Source organism: Anguilla rostrata, chromosome 9 (genome assembly GCF_018555375.3).
Source record: "Anguilla rostrata isolate EN2019 chromosome 9, ASM1855537v3, whole genome shotgun sequence".
In the NCBI taxonomy this organism is placed as follows: Eukaryota; Metazoa; Chordata; class Actinopteri; order Anguilliformes; family Anguillidae; genus Anguilla; species Anguilla rostrata.
Genome location: NC_057941.1, coordinates 26,934,758 through 26,958,988, shown reverse-complemented (window position 1 = coordinate 26,958,988; position 24,231 = coordinate 26,934,758). Strand labels below are relative to the sequence as shown.

The window sequence follows — 24,231 nt, the reverse complement described above, 5'->3', positions numbered from 1 at the left end:
GATGTACACTACGATGTGCTCAGAGATAACGTTTTTGTATTTTTTTGTAGACCACAATGGTCGCTGACTAAGATTATTGTATGTGAATATTAATGCTCTCTCAACAGCCAGGTGTCATCCACCAGCAACAGGGTCATAACTGATCGTAGCTGGTGTGTATTGAAGGCTACTATCAGTTTTGACCCTAATGACTGGGGGAAAAAAGAGCACCAGCTAAAACCTTTGTGTCACTCTAGACTAGCATCTGCTAATGCATAAACGTAATGTAAATGTGTGTCTCACCCTCTCTTCCTATCTGTCTGTCTGTCTGTCTCTCTCTCGCTCTCTTTCTCTCTCTCTGTCCTAGCCTCCAGCACTGTCTGCTAAGTCCCCCCTGAAGAGCCCAGTGAAGCGAAGATCAGGACTCTTTCCTCGACTGCACTCAAGCACAGACAGCCAGACAGACAGACATTCACGCAGGTCTGATTACACGCGTACACACACACGCACACACACACACACACACACACGCTCACACACACATTTCTGTAACTTCTACATGAAAATTTAACGATCTTACTTCTATTTCTGTAGCGAGCAAAGAACCTCAGACAGCACTCATCTGTCACAGGAAGTGAGGTCAGAGCCCTCTTCAAACCCTAGCTCCCCAGAGATCTGCCCAAATAAGGAAAGGTGAGATGGTGTCTCAGCTGGCCAAAGTAACTTTCTTTTTAGTTTGTGGAAAGTTGGGAACACACAGTGTTCTTGTGGTTTTGTCAACTTGATTTTCTTGATGGAAAATATATGTATGTGTGACTCAAATTGATGTACAAAATAGCTATAAGATAGAGAGAGTGTGTTTGTGTCTGGGGGGGGGGGGGGGGTGGACAAATGCTGAGAAAAATGCACGCATGCTATATACAACAACCTTTCCTCAACCTTAGTACTTCTGTTTTATATATATATATCTATCTATATATATATATATATATATATATATCCTTTATTTAACCAGGTAAAACTCTCATTGAGATTAAAATCTCTTTTTTAAGAGTGACCTGGCCAAGAAAGCAGCATAAACATTGTTACAACAATAACACAAGAATACAAACAGACAAATACAACTGTCATACAATACAAATAAGTGAACACAATATCCAGTTAAAATGCAATACAAGGTCAAGGACATAAACAGGTACAATTTTCTAAAAACTATATCAGTTAAAATTTAGGAGCAATCACAATGACCAAGAGTACTATTTTCACGATCCTTTAAAATTGACTTAAATTTCCCCATACTAACTAGTTCTGACAATTTCAGGTCCTTCTGTACCTTATTCCAGGAAAAGGGGGCAGCGTATTTAAAAGCTGTTTTGCCCAATTCTGTTCTAACTCTGGGAACCAACATCTGCAGGATATCGTGAGAACGCAGGCCATATTGATTTTGGTTTTTACACATGTAAGTACACAGATAAGAAGGAACCAGCCCAAGGAGAGATTTATATATAAAAACCAACCAATGTGAAAGTCTGCGTACATACAGAGATGGCCACTTAGCAGCAGCATACAGAGTACAGTGGTGTACAAGATTGCCACAGCCAGTAATAAAACATAAAGCAGTGGTATACAGTATCCAACTTCTTTAGGCACTGGCAGGTGCATTCATAAAGAGCAGATCGTCGTAGTCCAATAAAGGTAAAAAAATTGCCGAAATCAAGTGTTTCCTTGCCTGGAGGGAGAAACAGGATTTATCCTAAAGAAGAAACTTAATTTAAGTTTCAGCTTGGAAACAAGGTTTTCAATGTGTGTCTTGAATGACAAGCTCTGATCAATAATAATACCTAAGTGCTTATATGTTGTGACCATTTCAATGTTTTGTGGTGTTTGTGTGTGTGTGTGTGCGTGTGTTTCAGTGATGAGTACTGGATTTGAAAGATCTAAATTATCATTTAATTTTATTTTGCTTTGTTTGATTAACAGTTGTTTTGAATACTTTATGGAATGACCACTCTGAGTGAGCAGTTGCTCTTGATTGTATCCTAAGCTACTGGTACTCTCAATTGGCTGTTGGTTGAAAGGAAGCAATAAAAACCTACAGACACTCCAGGAATTCAATGTGGGATCCCTGATCTATGGTAATACTTTAGGGTAAAGCATGTTCAACCACATGGCATGTTCATATTGAAAGAAAATTTGACAGAAACCTGTTAGCCAAGCAAGCACCTGTCAGACACTTGATATTGATGTTGTTCATATGCGCTGTCAAAGACTGTCTTCAGAATATACCACAAAAGCCACAAAAAGTTTTCAGGAGTTGTGCTTGTGGTTCCGCCCACCTACTGAAAATACCCTGGAGGAGATTGACGCGTCTTTTTTCACTCTACCTCCGTCTGTCTAAGGCCGTTCATCAAGCTGAAAGACTGCAGCAGCCGAGCCAACATCTCCCGCTCCTCCTCCAGCACCAGCAGCTTTAGCAGTGCCACCGGCGAAACGGAGGCCCTGGAGGAGCTGGACCCTATGAGCACCACGGTGGGTCACTGTGAGCCAAGGATAATAAAACAGGGATGAGACATTCCTGGTATTACAACAGAGATGAGATCGACCATGTAAAGGTGCCTTCACAGCTAGTACTATAACTAAACGATAACTATAAGGATAAAACATTCACACTAACGATATTGTTCCACAATGTTCCACCGTATCGCTCACTTTCCAAAATAAACAAAAGGCACAGTCTGTGAATTTGTGTACATAAAAAAGTACCTTATACCCAGTTATCTCCCAATGCATGCCCAGATGTCAGCTTTATTTTTCTGGTGATTTTATAATCCAGATCACCCTTGTTAACCTGGCAACGTACAAACTCTCATTCAAACTAGTCTCCACAATGTAGTTGAGCAATGTATGCAGGATGGCGGGATGTCTGTCATGAAAAGATACTGTCAGTGAAAGATGTGGCACAAGGATTCTTTGCTTTAGAATGACCTATGATTGGCTGAAGATACTTTATCTTTGTGCCTGCATGAAAAAAAATCGCTCTGGGAGTGATTCTAATTTATGGCCATAGTTATTGTTTGTGCTGCATTTATAGTTATCGTTGCAGTGTGAACACGCGTTCTTTTTGCTGGAGACAAATTTATTGCCTTTATCATTATAGTTATCATTCTTGGTGTGAAGGTATCTTTAGTTGGTTACGGGCCAACAGTGACTGTGACTGGTGGATACTATGAACATCCAAGGGGAGCCCAGAGGAATAGCCAGAAAGTATCCAATATAATAATAATCCCTGTTGGCATTTCTTTTATTGATTGTTACCAACATAGGCTGAGATTGGTGGAAGTCTTCTCTGTTCTACACCTAAGGTGACATCACAACCACCTTATCCTTATTTTATTATTCCTGGGATGTGGCCAGGGACCCAGGCATAGAGGATTTGGTGGAGTAGGGACCGCAATGCAGCCTGCGAAGGGGTGAAGCAAAATAACATTAAATCATAATCACAATATTATTAGTCTCTTTATGTATATCTTTAACGTAACCGAAACAAAGTGGTAGTAGGTCATTATAGAAAGTAAACCTGACAATGTAGAGGTGAGAAATCTCTCAGTTCCATCATAGCTGTTAAATTCCATTATCGGATTCCTGAAAATTGTGAAAACGTGGTACAAGCTTGGAAACTGGCTAGGGAAAGCCACCGCAACAAACAGCAAAGGCTCCTAAAATAGCATAACACATCTTCACTAACCTTCACTTCTGTAACATTATTTATCTCTTGAAACGTTCATGGTGTCGGACATTTATTGATGCGGTTTATGTTGTGACCAGACGACTAACAACGGTCACGTGCTGAATAACAGTGATCCTCTTTTCGACCCCTCAACACACACACCTCCAGAGCAGCCAACCCTCCGTGGCCTACCCCCCTGTGTACAGCCCCTCCCTCAGTGTGGAGAGCCAAGGTTCCGGAACCCCTGTAATCATGTGCCGCAGTCCCACAGGTAACCCTGTCAGCCAGGCCTGACACTGTTGCTCATATTACTCAGGTGGATGCACTTGTGTTCTCTCACATTGTAAGTCGCTCTGGACATGAGTGTCTGCTTAATGACTGTAATGTAACGCTCTGCTGATTACAGCACTGTGCCCTGCCTTACACCAGCACAGAAACATATTGGCTTTGCTGCCCCCTAGCTTACGTTTATCATATTGCTTGAACAAAAAAAAAAGAAACATTTTTCTTTCTTTCACCCTCCCCTCCCCAAAAAAAGACTTGAAGAGCAAAACATCTCCAAGATCCAACTTGAAGTTTCGCTTTGACAAGCTGAGCCACTCTACTGCAGTAAGTACTTGTGTGGCGCCAGTATCTCCAGATTTGTGTTCTGTGCTCAGACATATGTACATTCAGCAAGATTGTTCATGGTTTTCCCTTGATAAAAAACTGTTACTGCTGAACAGTTTCAGTATACCTGTTCTCTTCTCCTTTGGCAGGAATTCATATTCAGTGTCCACTACCTTATCAGGCTGTTAGCTAACATTGGTGCACCTTTGTGGCAAAGTGAGAAAAACCCTCTGTTTCAACTGAACTGAATTTAAAAGTCACAGAGTACAACACAGAGTGGTTCTTGTGATACTGTTATTTTTAAAATGATTAAAAGTTGTGAAAGAGGGACAGGAAGAAGAGATAGATATGAAAAACATATAAAAACAGAAATTCAAACTAAACCATAGTCATATAAAAACATTATTGGTCATATGTAAATCCTTATTGGGATAATGCTGCACAGGTAAGTTAGTCTGTATAGGGTTGCACTCCTGGACAAGTGAAGAAATCTCCAATATCTTCAATGAGCAAGCCAGATGTGTGTGTGTGTATTATGTGTGAGAGAGAGACAGAGAGATGGAGAGAGAGAGCTCATGCAAACATGTATGAGTGTGTGATGACATGCAGACATACATGTAAGCATGCATGCATGCTTGTGTAACTGAGTTCCTGTTCCTCTACAAGGACAATAGTAATAACAGAGAGGGGAGAGTTGGGGAATTGTGGTTGAAACAGCTTATGTATTCTGCCTCTCGTTTCTCCTCAAATTAAACTTCAGTACTGTACTACTACTAATACAGGTATTTCATTATTTACACTCCCCCACTCCTTGGGCTGTTTCTCGCTTTTTTCATGTACCTTTTCTGTATTGAATTGTACTGAAATTCAAGGTGCTTCTTCTTGATCTTGTTTTTGTCCCAGCAGTAGCAGCTGTCTGAAGGCCAGGTGAAGATCTTCTGAGAGGTGGCAATGGAGAGAGGGGAAAAGACCTTGTGCTGAAGTGGGGGACACCTTACATTAACATCATCATCATCAAATGAACTGAATCTTTCCAGGTTTCAAAGGAAGGGACATGAAAAGACCCAGAGAAGACAACTTTACAGAGAGGTAGTGAGTGACTAAGGAATTCTTAAATCTAAAGGAATTCTAAAGAAGGATAGGGACAGAGCTCAGATGACAGAAGATTATCTTTAATTGTCTCACTCCCTATCTTTCCCAAGCATTTTGGACATTTCAAGAGAACAACCCCTTGCCTATCCAATGCACAAGAACACATACAAGTAAATGTATTTGCATGCATGTACCCACGTACATGCACACGCACAAACACATGCACACACAAACAGAAAAACACATACAGCTACAAAAAATAAATTTCTATTTATTGGACATGCTTATCAGTCAGTTTTACCCCCACACCCCTCCATTGACAACCAGCACAATACTCATCACCAGGGGTGAATAAAGTAAGGATAGGACAGTCAGGATACATATATATGAAAAAGTAATGATAAATAGCACAGAGGAGCTCCACCAACCATGTAAAACCAGTGAAACAATGGCAAGAATTATTGGTAGATATGCCACAGATATTACTATAGATAAACCAGAAATATTTGACTCTTGTTTCTTTTGTGTTCAGTTTTTCTTGATGAGAGAAAGGCTTGGTTAGTAACAGGAGTTTCTGGTGCTGCATTACCTTTTGACAAAGCACAGAATGTTGGATGTTTTGGCTACTTCCAATGTTAAGAATAAGGAGTCAACCATCTTGTAGTAATACCTGTGGATAAAATTCTGGGAACCCTGTGGATATCCAGGAAGTAGTATGCGCCAGTCACCATCAGCGTTGTTTTATTTGTTGCGACCAACATACTCCATGATTGATGGTGCTCCATTCTGGTTTTTAACAAGTAAATTGACATCATGTCTGTCTTACCCATATTTTATTATCCAGGCAGTATGGGGTCTTTAAACATTGATCCTGTATCTGTGCTTGAGGAAGCTTTCCGCCTGTATTGCTCCACCTGCACTGTGTTTGAAGGCATTGACTGTCATACTCTCACTCACTGCCCAAAGCACATTAATGGGAAGGGATTTTCCATTCAGGAAGTTTGCACACTCCCCCACTGCCAGTGGTACTCTGCTGCGTTCATAATGTGCTTTCACCAAGTGGAAATGCACTATATTTGCAGTATATTGAATTAGTTAAAGAGAATGAACGTTCTGGAAAAACATACCTTAGAATGACAATGACTGGAACTTTGTCCCTTTCTTTCATTTCTTTACTGATCCCTAGCTTCTCCTAAAATGTACTAACGGAGGTAATCCCCCTGCCTCACCCATGGTATGATCCTACCATATAAGCTCTTATAACTTTCGGTATACTGTAATACAGATGCATCTCAGTAAACATTTGACATATTGGGCAACAGGTAACAACTAATAGGATCAAGCAAACAGCAGAGTACAATTTTGTACTAAAAGGAATAAAATGCTGAACTTAAGTATCTTAAATCTACTTTTTTTGTGAAATGTAGGCAATGCACTGGTCACATATTTCATGGAGTCCTGTTGAAAAAGGATATGTGAGCATGTTAAGTCTTAAGTACAGCAGAAATAGCTTTGGGCTTTAGAAAATCACCAATTTAAATGTACTCGTCACAAATCCTGAAACTACAATGGTTTTTAGCAAATGTCAAAATGCTGTTACTGTAACAGGAATAAATCCATGGTTTTTTAAGAGTCCTTTCTGGAAACTAAAATATGTCCCTTCAGAAATTATGATTTGAGGCGACCTTGAAAAGTGAAAATGGTCCTCACTTGTAAGTTATTCCTCAAAGGGATAATGTCCATAAATCCGCGATGTTCATCCTTGTTGCTGGTACTCAACCAATTGTCTCTCGACTCTCGATGATGTACAGAGTCCAGGTTCTACAGTCAAAAATGTTTAAAGAAAATAAAACAAGACATGTTGCTGTTATAGTTTTGTTTATCTTATAGTTTGAAGCTTGTCAGTGCCCCTCAGTCTACATTCTGTTGTGAAAGAGATAATTTATTGCTATTTTAGCAAATAGCCTTTTATGTTGTTGTAATGTATAAATTAACTAATAAAGTACATATATGAATTAAAATAATAAGAATTATAAGGTTAATTATTTAAAGAGAATAAATCTTGTATATGTATATTTGGTTAAGTTATGTGTCATGCAGATTTGCTAAATAAAATGTTGTATTTTGTGTCAAAGCTGAGTGATTCCTTCTCAAATGCACTCTGATTAATTACTAAGGTTCTGTACAGTCACCTATAAAGGCAGCTTTCAGTATACTGCTTGCAAACAATGTGCCACAATCAGGGCATGAGATTGAAAAAGTTAGCTTTTATCAACATTTTATCACATTTTATCAGCCACATCACCTTTTACAATATAACAACCTGGTTGGTTACCTGCCAGAGTGGCTGCTAGAGTAGAAAAGTTTACCAGCCACAATCAAAATTTTATCAGCATTTGCCTGGTGGCTGGTGTTAATTTCGCACTCTGGCTACAATGCCACCATATCTAGACATCATAGCAAGGTATATGATTTAGGCCAAACCTTAGAACTTATTACGACTGTACTGCATCGCAGTCAAGGGTATGAAATCGGCCAGTATAAACATCCTACTTTCACACAATGGATAAAGAAGACGATGGACCATATGTAACCAATGCGATATGGTAGCTACAGGTATAATGTAATGTAACGAACAATCATAGAGATAAACTGTCTCTGGCAGCTACCTGGCTTGCCAGCTAAATAGACAACTCGAATATGATTCATTGCGAAGTATGCGCTCTTTACAACACTTGGCCAGTGTTCGGCACTGTTGCTTGTAAAGCGGACATCCTGTCCATAGACTGATCCTGTCAGTCGCGTCTTCAGTGTGCTTTTGTGGGCTGTAGCTTCCTAGCCTGGACGAACTGCGAGTGAGTGAGAGAAGCTGCTATGGCGGCAGTACGCAACCTCCGCGTGTCTGTGAAACCAGAGAGCGGGTCAGATCGCTCAGAATCGGATTCTGACTCAGATTCTGACAGGGATCTCCGCGAACCAGAACCTATGGAGGTGGAAGAGGGGGAACTCGGCTTGGAGGCCATTCCGATCCGCCGGTCTCTCAAAGAACTGTTACCGGTAAGCCAACTAGGCCTCACAGACCACGGACTCTAGTGCATATTGAACACTGAGAAGAAAAATGACTCAACAGGGTCGAAAGGAAGTGATGGTACCGGTCACAGGACGATATGTACTTCATTGTTATTGCTGTTACGCTACAATGAATGTCCTAAATCTCAAGGTTGGCAGGCTAAAGACATATTTGCCATAATCCTACACAGTTATCTTAGATAGATAACGTTGTTTCGTAATTCTGAGATCTGGTTAGCCTGCTAGCTAGCCAGCCAAACTTAGCTACTATGAATGGCTAAGTTAACTCAATGCCCCTTGAACAAATGTCACAAATGCTGTCATTTGTGCAGTTAACAAAATCTCCGAAATTAGCTAGACCTTAATAAGTAACGGGGATGACATTGTCTGGATTGATTTTCTTTGCTTTTTGTTACATTAATTTTAAGTAATCGAAAGGCGCGGTTTTAAGACAGATCGCTTATTTGGCCAGGATCACCAATTAAACAGGCAAGCTAGATGGTCGTTTAGTGCACAATTATCCAACTGTTGGAGATCGCGTGCTTTGTCAACGAAACAATGTATTCAATCTTTCGATAGGATACCAGCCGGCGGTATGAAAACAAAGCCGGGACATTCATTACAGGAATCGACGTGACTTCTAAGGTAACGTTACTTCATTTGCTTTTATTATCATCCTTTCCATAGATTTCGTGTTCAGAAATGTATTTGTCTCAGGCAGATGCTCTAAAGTTTTTTGTTTCAGCAGAATTCGGTCTTGTCAGAGCACTCTTGTTAACCAGTTTACTTTAGTTTCTTCAGTTCTGTGAGTGGCTGACTGAAATAACACTGGCATAAACTGATATAAATGTGAAATTAACATAAAATATGATGTCTATGGCTACAGGAGGCTGTGGAGAAGAAGGAGAAGAGAGCCAGGCGGTTCCATTTTCGCGCCGAGGGAAACCTGGCTCAGAGGAACGTGGTGCTAGACAGAGAGACGATGAGGAAAGGTGAACACAAAGATATCACTGCTGTTAACACTGCATCTTCACTGAACTAACATTGACCTCTCAGCATTTATTTTTTAAAGTTTCACATCCTCACTCTCTTTCTTGCACCTACTGTGCCACATTATGTTGTAGGTTTATGTCCCGACTACTGATATCAGCTACAGGTACAATGATGACTTGGCACCATCTCTGTTCATTACCTAAACTTTCATGCATGAGCTTTTGTAAGTGACTTTGGACAGGAGCATCTGCTAAAAACCTGAACATGATATGCTGACCTGAGTGCTGTCAAGGGAGGGCTTTTAAAGGTTGTTTCTGACCAAGGAAAAACCATGCATAAAACCATTGCCTGATGCATTGATGGGGATACTGTGCAGGATATACCTTCCTTTGGTTTTAACCAAAATTCCCAAGTCATTGCAGTCATTTACGATCCGTTGACACTTACTGAAATAACTGAAAGGGAACACACTCACTATATGATCCAACAGACTAAGGCCATTCATGTATCACATGTTAAACGATGCAAGCAGCTTCTTGTCTGAATTGGCGTGATGAAGCCCTGCAGTTGGACTGTTCCTGAACAAGCTATTTTTGTGGTTGAAACTCAAGCAGGGTTGAAACTGAGAGGAATTGGTGTTCATTTGGCAAAGTAAAATATAATGTCAAGTTCTTTTAATGACATCACAGGCATTAATACCTGTAGTTAAATTGTTTTTGGTGCAGTCTTGAATTTTCATTGTGTCGGCTCTGTATAGCCCTGCGCAGTGTTTTGTGATCATCATTGTTCTGGTTGTTCCCGGTCTCCCGTAGCGATCCCAAAGATACGTCTGGAGGCCCTGTACCTTTGTGGGGTGGATGACATGAGCACGCAGGATATTTTCGGGTTTTTCAAGGAGTACCCCCCAGCTCATATCGAATGGATCGATGACACTTCTTGTGAGTCTCTTTGCACTTCAGCCTTCAGAGTTTCCAACTCATTGGTGTTATAATTGTTTTGCTATTGAAAAATATATTTTTGAAAACTCATTCAGGAACAAATATCTTTGCTTATTTACACATTTACAGAAAGTAGTGCAAAGACCTTTGCATACTGTATCCATTATTAGTTTATTCCAAAATCAGAACATTACAGTAAATAAAACCATTGTCTTTTTTTATTACACATAGGCTACATTTTTAAATTAGACCTATATTTTTATTTGACAGAACTGGATTGGCTATTACAGAGTTTGTACAAGACCCTGGTGCCAATTTTATTTGAACCATAACGGTTCTCAATCTACTAGACTTGGATTAAATTGTTGATTAGTTTTTATTAGATGGTTTTTATGTTGCTTCTCTGTCTCCTGAGTGGAATGTTCCAGACTAGTAATTTAGAGAATTGTGGTATTTTGTTTCCTGTATTTCCTACTTTAGTTATACCAGATGTTTGTATGTGTGTTTTATGTATGAGTTAGATGGCACTATATTTGTGTAATGGGGATAGGTACTACATGCTGTGTGTCATGTGTTCCCCAGCCATGGTACTTGCCTTTTGTGAAAAACAGTGAGGGATACAATTAGAATGATGTACAATTCAATAAAGGCCACGGTCCTCAGCTAATAGAGCAAATAGGACTGTAGAGCAGTCCCTGTGGGGCTGAAGCTACCCTCTTTAGCTGAAGCTTACACACTCATTGCTGAAGAACCAGGAAAGCAGCCATTAAAGGACTTAAAGCAAATATTTTTTTCTTTAGTTTTTTTTTGTTGTTGTTGCATCTATTGCATCTTTCATGGCAAGTAATTAATGACTGCAATCCAGTCGATAGCATTTTTATGTTGCATAGCCGCTTCTGTATTCAGCATGCTAACACCGCCGGTGTTTAATCTTATCTGTGCTGCATCTCCCAGGCAACGTGGTGTGGCTTGATGATGTCACTTCCACCCGAGCTCTCATCAACGTCGGCTGTATGCCCGACCCATCAGTCACCACCTCGGGGACAGACGGTGCCAAAGAGACCGATCCACCTGCTCCGCAGCGCACAGGTTTGTGTTTGTGGGGCACTAGCACTGCTACAGGCTATGGCACTTCTCATAATGGCGGACTGACTAGAATCGGGACCGATCCAATCAGTTTCCAGCCTATCGGGTTTTTCATGAAACCTTGAAGAAGCTTTCATTATGAACTGGAAAAGCTGCTTCTGTGTCCTCTTGTACCCGTATACAAACACAGTTTTATAGAATAGCTTTTAGCTGCATTAGGATTTCAATTTAAAGTCATTTTCCTTTTATAATTACTGCAGAAATGACCAAGAACTGGTTTTATTTGTATTGTTTTATATGCTCTGTCCATTTGGTCATCTCTTGTCTCTCTTAAATCTGTCTGCTACTGTTTTTATTTTTTGAAGCGCTTTGTGCTGTATCGCACTAAAGGTGATATATAGAAGCTTTTAATAATTTTTAATCAGTTTTAGTAAAATTGAATCTCCGATAGTGTTGACCTGATGCTTCGTTGGTGTCCTTAGCTCCTTATTTTCGAATTCTGATGCAATGATTTGTAAATAGTTGAGCAAAGTGCAAGTTAAAACAAAATCATTACTCTTTGTAGCTACTATGACTCGCATCTTACTTTGTGCACCTTGCATTGTGCTACCTTAGTTAAAATGTACAGAGTATGATATTCTTTCCATTCACATTGGAATTGTTATCTAAAAGTAAGGTAAAATTAATTTAAGGAGCTTTGAAAGCAAAATTCTATGTATGTATAACCATAGACAGCAGTATGTTGGAAATATGTTTCACATGAAGCTCAGCTATTCTTTATGTCCAGTTTGATTTTGATTATCAGGGCTACTGACAAGTAACAGAGCCCTGCCAGTAATTAATGGTAAAATGGTTGCCCAGTTAGCGCAGCCGATATTCTGTTTTATTATGGTGAGGTAGCGCAGAATTATGGGATGGAGTAACCTTACGTGATGCCACAGTGGGAAAATCTCAGTGCACATACGCGGTTTGAGTAGGTTGTTCATTCTAAAGGGTAGGGCAGGTAGTCAGCGCACTGGCATTTTCACTTTTTTATTTACTTTTTTTGCTGGCAGTGTAAAGAGTTTTTGAATAATTGATTTGTATACATTAGATGAGCCCTGGCCGCTGGCAGATGGGGGCCAGCAGGGGGATATGGAAATGCAGCATTTAGCAAAACTGCATATTTCTCCTTTTAAAAGGAGGATCAGCGTTGTGACTGTATCAGCCAGTTCGTTTATACAGTATGGCCCAGGAATAATGGTATCGGTGCATGTGTAATTTCCAAGGCACAGAGACATATGTTTTCATGTGCAATTAATGTTCCCCTGCGGTGAATTGCAGACTAAGAGATTTGGCTGTTTGATTTTTTTAAATTCCCCAGCCAGGAGGGATCGTGGCTCAGAGGATGAGGAAGATGAAGAGGAGGACGGGGAGGTGGTCGACAATGAAGAAGGCACGAAGGCAGAGAAGAGTAGCGAAGAGAGTGAAGGAAAGGCCAGCGAGAGCGAAGACGAGGGAGAGAAGAAGACGGCCTCAGAGAACTCCGAGGTACGGTATCGCGGAAATGCGGCGTACGCATGAGGGGGGGGGGGGAACGGGGGAGGGTGGCGTCTGTGCGGCCGTGTCACTTATGCCCGCGGTCATGGTGTCTTCCAGCCGCACTCGTTGTCCGTGGCAGAGAGAGAGTCTATCTTGCGCAACGACCTTCGAACTACGATCAAGGAGTTCAAGGGAAGGAACCTCTTCCTCAGGTTTGCTACTCAGGGTGAGTGACCCTTGACCTTTAGTTTACGCATTGGCAAGTAAACGGGAAGATGGGTGGTAATTTTTTGTTATCATTCGGTGAATGTGTGAACCGCATTTTAGTGATGAGTGCACTCTGATATTTTCACACTCAGATGATAAGAAGGAGCTGGGAGCAGCCAGGCGGAGTCGGTACTACATGAAGTACGGCAACCCCAACTACGGTGGGATGAAAGGCATACTGAGCAACTCCTGGTGAGGGCACAAACGCATCTGTTATCACAAAGATTCAACTCGTTTGTGCACGACTGAGTGATTCTTCTAGTAAAGGACAGCTCACCAAGAGTCCCTGGTTTGGATCTGTGGTTTGGATCTGTGCTGTGCCATTAGCCGTTTTATGGTTTCCATGGTCCTCGCTTGCTTGAAAATACTTTTAAAATTTTTACATCCTGGGCCTAAAACGCACCCTTTTAAATCACAGCAGAGAGATTCTACTGAGCTTGTGTTTAACAGTCTGTGATCACGGCCTCAGGCGGCAGCCATCGTCTTCTGTAATTTAACTCAAACCATCTCTGTTTTCTGAACGTGTAACATTGAGAATTTTTTCTGTTGCAGTAAACTAAGAATACTGATCTACTGTACTCAGAATGTCACAATGGGTTATACTCCCAGTTCATGGAAAATGACGTTTGAAGATAAGGAGAAAATTCCAGTTCCGAGGTGCTTTGCGGTGAGGTGCGGAGAGCTTTATTTATGACCTTGAGCCCTCATTCTCCTCATTGTAGGAAACGCCGATATCATACACGGAGGATCCAACGGGACGTCCTGAAGACCAAGAAGCCCCTGATCGGGGACAGCATGGGCCACACACCGCCATACAAACACAGGCACTCTGGTGAGTGGGTTACAAACTAGCTTGTACATTCTTCAAGAAGTGCCTCTTGCGGCTGAACGCATTGCTAATCAAACCATATATTTATTATTCTAATGGTTTGTTCATTCAACTATCATTCCACCTTACAGTGATGTCATTTCCACACATCGTGCCACCGTCCAATGATGTCACTTCACACTTCATGCTGCCTTCCATTGCTGCAACTTTTCAGTGATTTCACTTTACCTGTCTTGCCCATTAGATGTTATAGACTTTTCTGTGATGAAGGGGAAACTAGGAGCTTGAGACATTAATACAGTTGGGATAGACATTTCTGTAAGCTGGCTGGTAAAAGAGGACAAAATAGGTGCTTCTCAGCCAGGACAGTCCAAGATGCACATAGAATGATCCTTACCCTGATTACCTCACAGGGCCTAACCCAGAATAATAAGGAGAACTACAGCGTTTCAAGCTCAGAAACACAACGCCTTTAATGGAACGGTGACTGGCGTTTCGGTCGGCTTGGCCGTCAAAGTCAGTGGTTTTAGTAAGTTTTGCAGCAAGGAACTGGGAAAATGAAGATGAGACGCATGAAAATTAGGCCCTTCTCATAAAATGTGTGTATGGGTGGTGACCTAGTTTTGACACTTATCCACCCAGATGCCATTTTACTCATTACTGAATGTAGGGTTGATTTGATTTGTATGCCAGCTGAAAGCTTTGTGTAGACTGCATTTCCTCATCTCACCTGCCCTTACTAACAGACCTGGTGAACCTACCTGAAGAGCCGATAGAGGAAGAGGAGGAGGAGGAGGAGGAGGAGGGAGAAGACATGGATTCGGAAGACAGGGTGGTGGAATACCGGGAGGAGCGAGAGAAGGGGGACAGAGACCGGGAGCGAGACCGGGAGCGGGAGCGGGACCGGGACCGGGAGCGGTACAAGGAGCGAGACGGAGGTCTGCGCAGCAGTGCGGGTAGTCTGCGCAGGCGCGGGTCCACGTCCGCCTCCTCGGACTCTGACGAAATGGACTACGACCTGGAGCTGAAGATGATCTCCACGCCCTCGCCCAAGAAGAGCATGAAGATGACCATGTACGCCGACGAGGTGGAGTCCAACCTCAAGACCTTACGGTGAGGCCTCGCGGTCGCCCTGACGACCCGCCCCTGCTCAGTGATTTTTATTTTTGCAAGTAGTTTTATATGTATGTCCAAGTTTCACAGTTTGTTTACTACCACATTTGAAGTGAAACTGGCAAGACAAGAAACGCAATGTGTGGGAGTTACTTTTATTCATATTTAGAAAATTAAAATTCCGTAACCTGTTGTCAGAATGCTGATGCTAAGCAGGACTGGGGTTGGTTAGGACTCTTCCATTTGAACCAAATAGAAAAATCCAGAGCTCCATGACAGTGATCAGGGTACTGTTCTTTAGAAGGTAGAATTCCCAAAAAACTGAGTGCATGTCTGGCCACTTAAATCAGCCCTACATCATTTGCTTCACTTTCCCTTGCATTCCTTCCTACTCGTTCATTACTGAAAAAGGAAATGGAGGTCTCAGATGACCTGCTTGGTTATATAAAGGCTAAATAAATAAAAAACGAAAGAAAATAAATGGAGTATTCTCCCCAAGCACCTGTGGGTGAATTAGCCAGCTGTGCAAATATCCTCACCCTAGCATTAGCATTTCTTACATTTTCAGGGTATGTTAACAGGGAAACGGGCCAAACAAATCGAGCCTACGAGCTTCTCTCTCGCTGTACAGGAACTCAGTCCGTGGGGAGGGCGGGTCCAGCAGCGGCGTAAGGAACCGGATTGGGAGCGGAGGCGGAGGCGGAGGCGGGACCAAGACGGCGGCAGTGGAGAAGGTAACGGACGTGAGGCAACTGCTGGAGGAGAAGCGGCAGGGCCTGGCGCAGCAGCAGCGAAGCCCGCAGCCCTACATGAACGCCACGGCGAGGACAGGTCAGTGCGTGCGGGACCCGCCTGGCCCCGCCCCTTCTGTCAGCAGGGAGTCGCCAGCTGTTTAAATGGCGGTGATGTCACTGCACTTTTCTGCATGCTTTATACAGGGGTCTGCGCTGACATTTTTCAGAAGGAATGCAAGTGGGCCGAAGTTGAAACATTTTGTAGTGCACAAATGTGTCCTAATTAGACGTGCTCCTAACTTTTTTTTCAAGTTAGCGCACATCAGATTTCAGGAGCAAATGCTCCTAAAATGGGTGCACTCACTTTAGGGCACAGTTTGTGTGTTCATGCAGTCATGTTTTTCTTATTACGTGTATAAGCTTATGTTGTGCTTGACACCTCTGCCTTAAAATGTAAGTCCTGGAAGGTTTACAGTTGCCATTTTTTGGCCATTTTTAGCCCTTTGGTGACTTAAATTGCTTAAGTGCTGAAACACACTGAGAACCATCAGACACTGCAGCCTTCCTTAGGTTCTCCTGCTCTGAGGAGAGTGTAGACTTTGTCTCAGTACGTCCCCTTCTCTCTTGCTGTTGGATGTGTGAAGATGTTCGGAAGAGACTGGGAAAGAGGCCCCACTCCCCCGAAGGTCGGCGTTCCACCTCGCCGGTGGCCCCCCGGGCTCCCCCCCCTCGCCGCGAGCCCCTGACGGACGTACACAGCCGACTGGGGGTCCCCAAGCATGACGCCCGCGCCCTCCCCTCCCAGGCTCCCAAAGAAAAGAAGACAGGTGGGAAGAGACGTGCTCTGCCATACCCGTCCTTCTGCTCTTTACCCATGCATTGTTTTTGTTTTTGGAGAGTTTTGTACCTTTTTCTAATTGAGTGTGCAGTAAATATAAACAAAATAAAACATATAGATACAGCCGTAGGCCAAAACAGGGAAAAAAATTATTTGGTGCAAAAATACATACAAATGTACGGACACTGCACATATTTCATGCATACAGAACTGTAAAATACAATATGCCACCGTAGTGTGATAATATTTCAGTTAGAAGAAATGTACTGCAACCAAGGGTTCCAAGTTTTATGTAAGACAAATGTTTTTTTTTCAAGGGGCAGGCACTGAGACAGTGGGAGAATCTTTATGGTTCCACTTTTGGATCAATCATCTTTTAGCAACTGTGCTTTACAAATGCATGACATTTTTAGTTCTCTGAGACATGGGATGAAACCTGGTTGTGTCACTTTGGATAGCAATCTCTATCCAGCTGTCCTCTACTGCATCATTTTTTAATAGTCCTTTTTATGTTGCAGTCCTTCCATTTTGAATGCTTATATTTCATTTTCAGGATTCAGTGGAAGCAGCCATTTGGTGCTCTTAAAATTTGTGCATGTGATATAATAGGATGCTGTCCTAGATGCTTAAATGTAATGTGTAGTGATGTGTAAGTATGTTAAATGCTAGTTGTTGACGTTGCTGATGCCAGCCTTGCTACAGGTGTGTCACAGGACACAACACTGTCCACTGATCGCTTGCTCCTCCCTTCTCTTCCGGTAGGCGGGCTGTGGAGCAGGCTTGGCTCCTCCCAGATGGATAAAGTCCCTGAGAAGAAGGCTGACAGCAAGGATGTGGGCGGGGCCAAAGGCTCAAAGGCGGGGCCTGAGGAGGACGACTCTGAGCTGCAGAAGGTGTGGGGTGCCATGATCAAGGAGAAGGAGCAGCAGTCGCACAAGATGAAGAAGAGCCGCCTGGACAACCTGCCCTCCCTGCAGATCGAAATCAGCCGGGACAGCAGCAACGGCTCGGACAGCGACTCCTAAGATGGAGGCCGAGGTGGGCGGGGGATCAGGCGGGGTGGAGGACGGGGAGTCAGGTGGGGTTGTAGATGAGACAGGACTGAGGAATAGGGTTCGGGAGAGAGGGACAGTGCTGAGTAGAGACCCTCTGGGAAGAAGAGAGCAAAAGATGGACAGACAGATGGAAGAAGGCAGCACAGGGAGGAAGAGTGCTGGCTTCACAGTCATCTATAGCAGAATGGGAGGCCTTCCCTGCCATCTCACTGCTCCTCTTTTCCCCCCTCTCTTTTCCTGCACTCGTTCTCACATTCGTTTCTACTGATGTTGCACTCCCTTCCTGTCCTTGCGCACAGGAGGGACTGTTAAGTGACATTGCTCGCTCTTCAAAATGAGAACCAAGAAAGACTCAGCCATTCAAATTATTGTGTGTGACCAGAATGAAATTAACTCATTCTTTTCCACCCATGATGAAAGAAAAACACTTGTCACCACTTTTCTTTAGGCAGTTTTATCACAGGCTGGAGCCAGAGGGGAGAAACACTTCCAGGGTAGACGCAATTCCTACAGCCCACCACGTCCAGGAAACTGCATTTCCCATAAAACACTGTGCCCATGGAATTGAGTAGAATTTCAGGAAGAAGAACAGCTAGCTGTTCTGCCGGCCTGTGTTTGGGGACAGGGGTCGTCAGCCGCTAATGTTAGAATTCTCTTGCGCCACACACTTTGGGGAACGTGCTGAAATCAGACTTCCTTCTTTGGGACAGGAGTCCGTTCAGTCATTTGGATGATGAGACTGGTGTCATCCGAAAGCCCTTTCCCACCCCAGCCTTGATAATGCCGTGTTCCAATGAGTGGCTGTGATCGCAGTCACCAAATGACTTGTGAGCAAGGGTGTTGTCACGTGCGGGGGGGAAACACATTCCACTTCTCCTGAACCAAAGGATGTGTGCTTTTACTACTTGCTCATTTTTTATTTGTCCTTTGTGTAATCGGGTGCTTCTGTTAAGATTAAAAACATATTTTTCAGGAGACAAATGGCCTTTTCCAAGAGAAGAATTGTCTCCATACTGGAGTACGAGGTGCAGTGTGGGAGTATGAATGATTCAGGACAATGATTTTGTGAGAGATTCATCAATGTGCAGTCAAAACATTTCCCCCCACAGTTTGTAGATTAAGATATACCAATGAGAATGCCGCCGTGTAAATACAGTCAACCTTTTTACGGTTTGGCCACAGGTGGAAACGAGGTGGTTTTAATCCTTTATGTCAAATATTGAGCAAAGAAAATGAATGAAATGTATCAGGTTTTGAAAGCAGAGAAATGTGATACTGGCTTTGTTCCCACTTGCCTTTTTACACAATATATCCAACTTCTCAACAAATCTGATTGTCGCAATTGATTATTGTACTCTGAACACAAAAAAACTGTTGTGGTTCGAATTTGTCCAAATTCAGTTTCAATTGTATTGTGGGGGGTAGTCTGGATCGAATTCTGCAAATATCGGACTTGAATGTAAAAGGTCCAGCACGTCACCAACATTCTACTGACAAATAACATCCTGTAATAAGCTTATGGGAGTCGCAAGATGCCCTGTTGTGCTGCTGGTCATTGGGTACAACAGGGATGCAACACTGAGTGAACTGCTGGGAGAAATGCAAAGTCCAAATGGTAGGAATTGTATGAACAATATTAAAATTCAATTGTAAGCACAACTACGAATGCCAGATATACTTGATATTTGATTTGTCAGCTAATACGAGTGTAAATTGGTCCATACAGTCCCTGTCATCACTGTAGCGTATATTCATAATTTTGCCAAGAATTATGTTTGTATCACATTTTATTTTTCAAGTGCTTTTCATTACACCTTAGCTACTGATTTTCCTTAACTAAACATGCTTCAATCCAGATGGGAATGGCAAACAACTAAAGGTAATTCAGTTAATTATTATTTGAGACCAAGGTCAACTATACTTTCCATAATGGCTATGAACATCTGTTCACTGATTCAACATGGAGCTTAAAAAGTTTGCCTTATTAACATTGTTGTATGGGCTTACTCAACTCTCCGGTATTGTATTATATGTAACGGGTTGGTGTAAATTCTATTTAGTTTGGGAACTGAATTAAAATTCAGCCCATTCATTTGATAAATCCCGTTGGAAGACTGTGGGGATTTTTTAAATTTGTGCATTGTGTTTCCATGTATTATTTCTTGAATTTAAATGGAGTTGACTTCAAACCCTGATATAATCCTCACGTTTCTGGCTGGTATTAATCACATTTTTTGTTGATTTAATTGATATGTTCACAATTTGAAAATCTGTTGACAAATGTAAAAGATGCTCCCAAAGACTGATATTATCATTTTTATGCGTTATATATTGTAAGATACTTGCATGAAAATTGATTGAATCACCTGCTGATTTCAGATTGGAGTGCAAGCACAAGTGTGTGTATGCAATCACGTTCAAAATGATTGGCACCCTTGGTAAAGATGAGCCCAAAATACTATAAAATGAACAACACAGATAATGAGCTTTATTTTGTGCTAAAAAGCTAGGATAACTGTATTCTTTCATTCTAATATTTTTAACAAATAATTGTAATTCTCTCAAAGATAGATGTTACATTTATTGCCACCCCTAAAGATTCTTACTAAATCAAACAAAATTAACATCAAGCATTAACATTCTACATTAAGTTCATCTCAGTCCTAAGGAACTGTATCACAGCCTTGCATGGGCTTAACTAGGGTATAAAAATGAGGTAACACAAGCGAAATTCATTTGCAATTCATAACCATGTGGAAAGGCATCAAATTCAAATGAAAACGGATAAATGATTGTCGACTTACATATATCAGTCAAAGGGTACCAAAAAATATTAACTACCATTCAGTACTTTTGGGGAAATAGTAAAATCTGTTTGCCTGACTTTCTGTCAGAATGTTACAACAGGAAAATTGGTAAACTACCCTGGTAGAGGATACTAGTGTACCTTGCACCCACAGCCAGTAAGTAAGATGACTCAGGAGACAGAAGAATCCAAGGCCCACTGCTGGAAGTAAAGAACTTGGTTGTTTCTTGGGGGTCACCTGGTTTCCACGTCTACAATCAGACGCCACATCCAAGCCAATAGGCTATTTGGAAGGGTAGTCAGAAAAAACTCTGCTGAGAGTGATCAACAAATATAATCACCTGGAGTTCACTGAATGGCATTGGCATTTGGATTGGAACTGGATGCTATATTGTCGGAGGAGACAAAAATAGAGCTATTTGGACCTTCACATCAGCAAGGGTTGGAAGTGTATGCAGAGAAGAACCTTGTAACTTCCATAACATCTGGCTGTGAATCTTGGATGCTATGGGGCTGTTTTCATTGCACTGGTCCTGGGGACTCTTGTGAAGGTTTATGGAACCAGGAACATAAAGACATGGTTAATTGACCACAATATCAACCTCTTGCAGTGGCCATCTCTGTTTCTGGATTTGAATCCAGTTAGAAATCTGTGGTTTCAACTGAAGAGGATATTGCACAAGTGCAGTCCAAAGGATATCAAGAATGTGTAAAATCTGTGCGAAGGAATACTTGAATGTATCCAAGCGATGTAAGATTTGAAACAACATTCAATCTCTAATATTCAGTCCCATATTAGGACAATAATATATGAAATATTAGGATTATTTCATGCCATTCCATAATCATTCTTAATGTTGCACAATTAGAGGTAGATATTAAAGAAAGAAAAGATTGCAAATGGTTCTGCCTCGATTAATAAAAAGCAGGGTTTTCACTAATACAGATTGTGTGCCACCTGTAGTTAAATCACCTCAATTTGTTGATGACGTACACTCCAGCGACAGAAATTGTGAACTACGTCATTCATTGAGGCATATAAATATGCTCGCTGCGCACAAGGGGTTCTCTTTCCCGGTCAGTAAGCCGTAGTGTTAGGGGACAAGTAAAGCGAAGTGCAGGGGTAAACGCGAACATGATTGCGGAGGGCGAAATAGTCAGTGCATTTGCAATATATACACTATATAGTGCGAGTGAGAAGCCATATAGCTAGCTAATTATTTTGGAAACTGCTATGAATTGTTCAGCTACATAGCTGATTTTCTTCATACCGGCAGCGCGATGAGCCAACGTGGCTGTGTTTTCTGCAACTTTTCATTCTTGGGTACGTAGTAAAATTAGATTGTTTTAGAATCCATATTTCTGGATGTGTAGCTCGTAGAGTAATGCAACCGAATATGGCTTGGTGTGTACCTCTGGTTTACACCAAGCCGTAACTTGTTCCGGTGAAATGGGTGATACGAATGTGGCTAATTACACGTACATAAACGGTTGGATAATTATCGTAAAACTGAATTTCTACCTAGATCCATTGGATGTTCTATCGCGGTGGACCGTGTGCGCGCTTGTATGATTCGAAATGTTCTGATATTGAGTGATAGGCCCGAGGTCCTTTAATGCCGATCCCGTTGGTATTACACTACTGTAATGTCGCTGTGATGAAAACCTTGAATAGGAAGTGCCGTCCGATACGATAACTGACGATTTCATTCAGTTTTTCTGAGCGACAATTTAGTCGATGGCCATTATGTAGCTAATAAACGTTGCATAGCGTGACTAAATTGCTTCTGAATTTCTTTCAGGTCTTAACTGATGTAGACATGTCTGACGTCTCCGAACCAAGAGGTCGCAGTCACGGCCTGTAAGTTTTCGATGTCTTGTGTCGTCTAAGTACGTAAAATACCTCAGATTCCCTTGGATTCCACTCTAAAGATCGTGTGTAAAATGATGAAACCAAACTGAAAATAGCTGGAATTACCGGCAGATTGCTCAGTGGTGATATTCGGTTTACTGAACACATGTACCCGTATTAATCTATTTAGGTATCCATGCGGTTTGAAAGTTCTAACGACACTTTCTCATTTCAGAGGCCACGCGGATGTCCGTAGTTCAAGGTATGTTCGATATTAAAAATTTTAAAGCGTAGTCTTGCATTCGTAGGATTTCCATAGAATATTGGTTTAATGATGAACACTAAACTGAAAATAGCTGGAATTACCGGCAGATTGCTCAGTGGTGATATTCGGTTTACTGAACACATGTACCCGTATTAATCTATTTAGGTATCCATGCGGTTTGAAAGTTCTAACGACACTTTCTCATTTCAGAGGCCACGCGGATGTCCGTAGTTCAAGGTATGTTCGATATTAAAAATTTTAAAGCGTAGTCTTGCATTCGTAGGATTTCCATAGAATATTGGTTTAATGATGAACACTAAACTGAAAATAGCTGGAATTACCGGCAGATTTTTCAGTGGTGACTTTCGGTTTTCTGAAAACATGTACCCGTATTAATCTATTTAGGTATCCATGCGGTTTGAAAGTTCTAACGACACTTTCTCATTTCAGAGGCCACGCGGATGTCCGTAGTTCAAGGTATGTTCGATATTAAAAATTTTAAAGCGTAGTCTTGCATTCGTAGGATTTCCATAGAATATTGGTTTAATGATGAACACTAAACTGAAAATAGCTGGAATTACCGGCAGATTTTTCAGTGGTGACTTTCGGTTTTCTGAAAACATTGGAGGTCCGTTTGTTTACTGGTAACCTATGTTAACCTATTTTATTTATATTAAAGAACGCATTAAATTGCATGGGTCCTCTGGCGCAAACTAGGTATTGCAGTTGCCAAGTTTACCAGCGTGCATATTTGACTTGTGTTCTCTACTCTTTCAGGAAATGTCCTTCCTCAGATGGAATTTTCTGCAGCTGAACAGCCTTTGCATGCATTTCCATTGTGAGAGACTGTAAATTGATTGTATGCAAATTGTCATTAAAGATTTTATTACATTCTGTCAACCAATTCAGTGATCAAGTTTGGTTAATCTCAAATGTTTGAGTGACGGCTTGGATTGACCCCTGAAGGTCTGTCCAGATTCACTTATGCAGTATCAGGAGTCTAGTTTATTTGGACTTTGTGGCAAGCAAACGATAAGCCTTTTGCACATGAGACCAGCCTCCATGTTTTTCTTGAAATGGAGTTGACCTCAAACCCTGATTTAATCCTCACTTTTCTGGCTGGTATCACACTTTGAAAGAATAGTTGCATACATTCTAATTTTTAAATGATTGCTTGGGTATGTTGTGCATGCTTATTGCACTAAATTGAACACTACTCTCGTGGAACAGTGACATGTTTCAAGTTTGAGGTTTCTTGCCAAACTCCTGGGAACAGTCACTAAATGTGCCTTGAAGCAGATTGTGTAATTGGGTAAAATTGTATGCAATTGAGAAACAATATTTAAAATGGACTTGGTTACTGCAGTCTCACAGCAAATGGACTAGGCTCGTTTTGTGTAAATTCTGGCAACATGCCTTTGCCATCCCAGTTCATCAAAGCAAATTTTGTATGAAAAG

General features: G+C 41.7%; 2 protein-coding genes and 5 non-coding genes across 22 annotated transcripts in view; all 7 read left to right on the top strand.

Moving 5' to 3' along the window:
- LOC135263433 (rap1 GTPase-activating protein 2-like) overlaps positions 1–7,541 on the top strand; it is an 84,163-nt gene extending 76,622 nt beyond the window's left edge. For 13 of the 14 annotated variants that reach the window (XM_064351433.1, XM_064351435.1, XM_064351436.1 and 10 more), the window contains 6 exons: positions 347–459; positions 574–672; positions 2,379–2,508; positions 3,875–3,977; positions 4,245–4,315; positions 5,219–7,541. In XM_064351433.1, the coding sequence (XP_064207503.1) occupies positions 347–459; positions 574–672; positions 2,379–2,508; positions 3,875–3,977; positions 4,245–4,315; positions 5,219–5,224 (522 nt within the window). In that variant the 3' untranslated portion in view covers positions 5,225–7,541. The remainder of the gene's footprint in view (positions 1–346; positions 460–573; positions 673–2,378; positions 2,509–3,874; positions 3,978–4,244; positions 4,316–5,218) is intronic. The other variant, XM_064351434.1, reaches the window with a different exon arrangement.
- A 577-nt stretch (positions 7,542–8,118) lies between these two features.
- Positions 8,119–23,677, top strand: ncbp3 (nuclear cap binding subunit 3). Of its 3 annotated transcripts, XM_064351428.1 has the most exons (18): positions 8,119–8,464; positions 9,056–9,121; positions 9,363–9,468; positions 10,282–10,407; positions 11,362–11,496; positions 12,857–13,023; positions 13,132–13,240; positions 13,374–13,473; positions 14,004–14,113; positions 14,857–15,223; positions 15,855–16,054; positions 16,602–16,784; positions 17,558–21,980; positions 22,459–22,517; positions 22,744–22,770; positions 22,984–23,010; positions 23,224–23,250; positions 23,551–23,677. In XM_064351428.1, exons 1-13 carry the CDS (start codon positions 8,282–8,284, stop codon positions 17,818–17,820), a joined length of 2,115 nt encoding a protein of 704 aa, XP_064207498.1. In that variant the 5' UTR covers positions 8,119–8,281; the 3' UTR covers positions 17,821–21,980; positions 22,459–22,517; positions 22,744–22,770; positions 22,984–23,010; positions 23,224–23,250; positions 23,551–23,677. The 3 variants fall into 3 exon arrangements, with proteins under 3 accessions (XP_064207498.1, XP_064207499.1, XP_064207497.1); XM_064351429.1 differs by lacking the exon at positions 22,984–23,010; XM_064351427.1 differs by lacking the exon at positions 23,224–23,250.
- Positions 22,308–22,381, top strand: LOC135264349 (small nucleolar RNA SNORD49). Its single transcript, XR_010332671.1, has one exon. It is a non-coding gene; the product is annotated as a small nucleolar RNA SNORD49 (small nucleolar RNA).
- On the top strand, positions 22,599–22,672 carry LOC135264364 (small nucleolar RNA SNORD65). The gene has a single exon (XR_010332684.1). It is a non-coding gene; the product is annotated as a small nucleolar RNA SNORD65 (small nucleolar RNA).
- On the top strand, positions 22,838–22,912 carry LOC135264365 (small nucleolar RNA SNORD65). The gene has a single exon (XR_010332685.1). It is a non-coding gene; the product is annotated as a small nucleolar RNA SNORD65 (small nucleolar RNA).
- On the top strand, positions 23,078–23,152 carry LOC135264363 (small nucleolar RNA SNORD65). The gene has a single exon (XR_010332683.1). It is a non-coding gene; the product is annotated as a small nucleolar RNA SNORD65 (small nucleolar RNA).
- Positions 23,318–23,392, top strand: LOC135264362 (small nucleolar RNA SNORD65). Its single transcript, XR_010332682.1, has one exon. It is a non-coding gene; the product is annotated as a small nucleolar RNA SNORD65 (small nucleolar RNA).
- Positions 23,678–24,231: the final 554 nt, after the last annotated feature.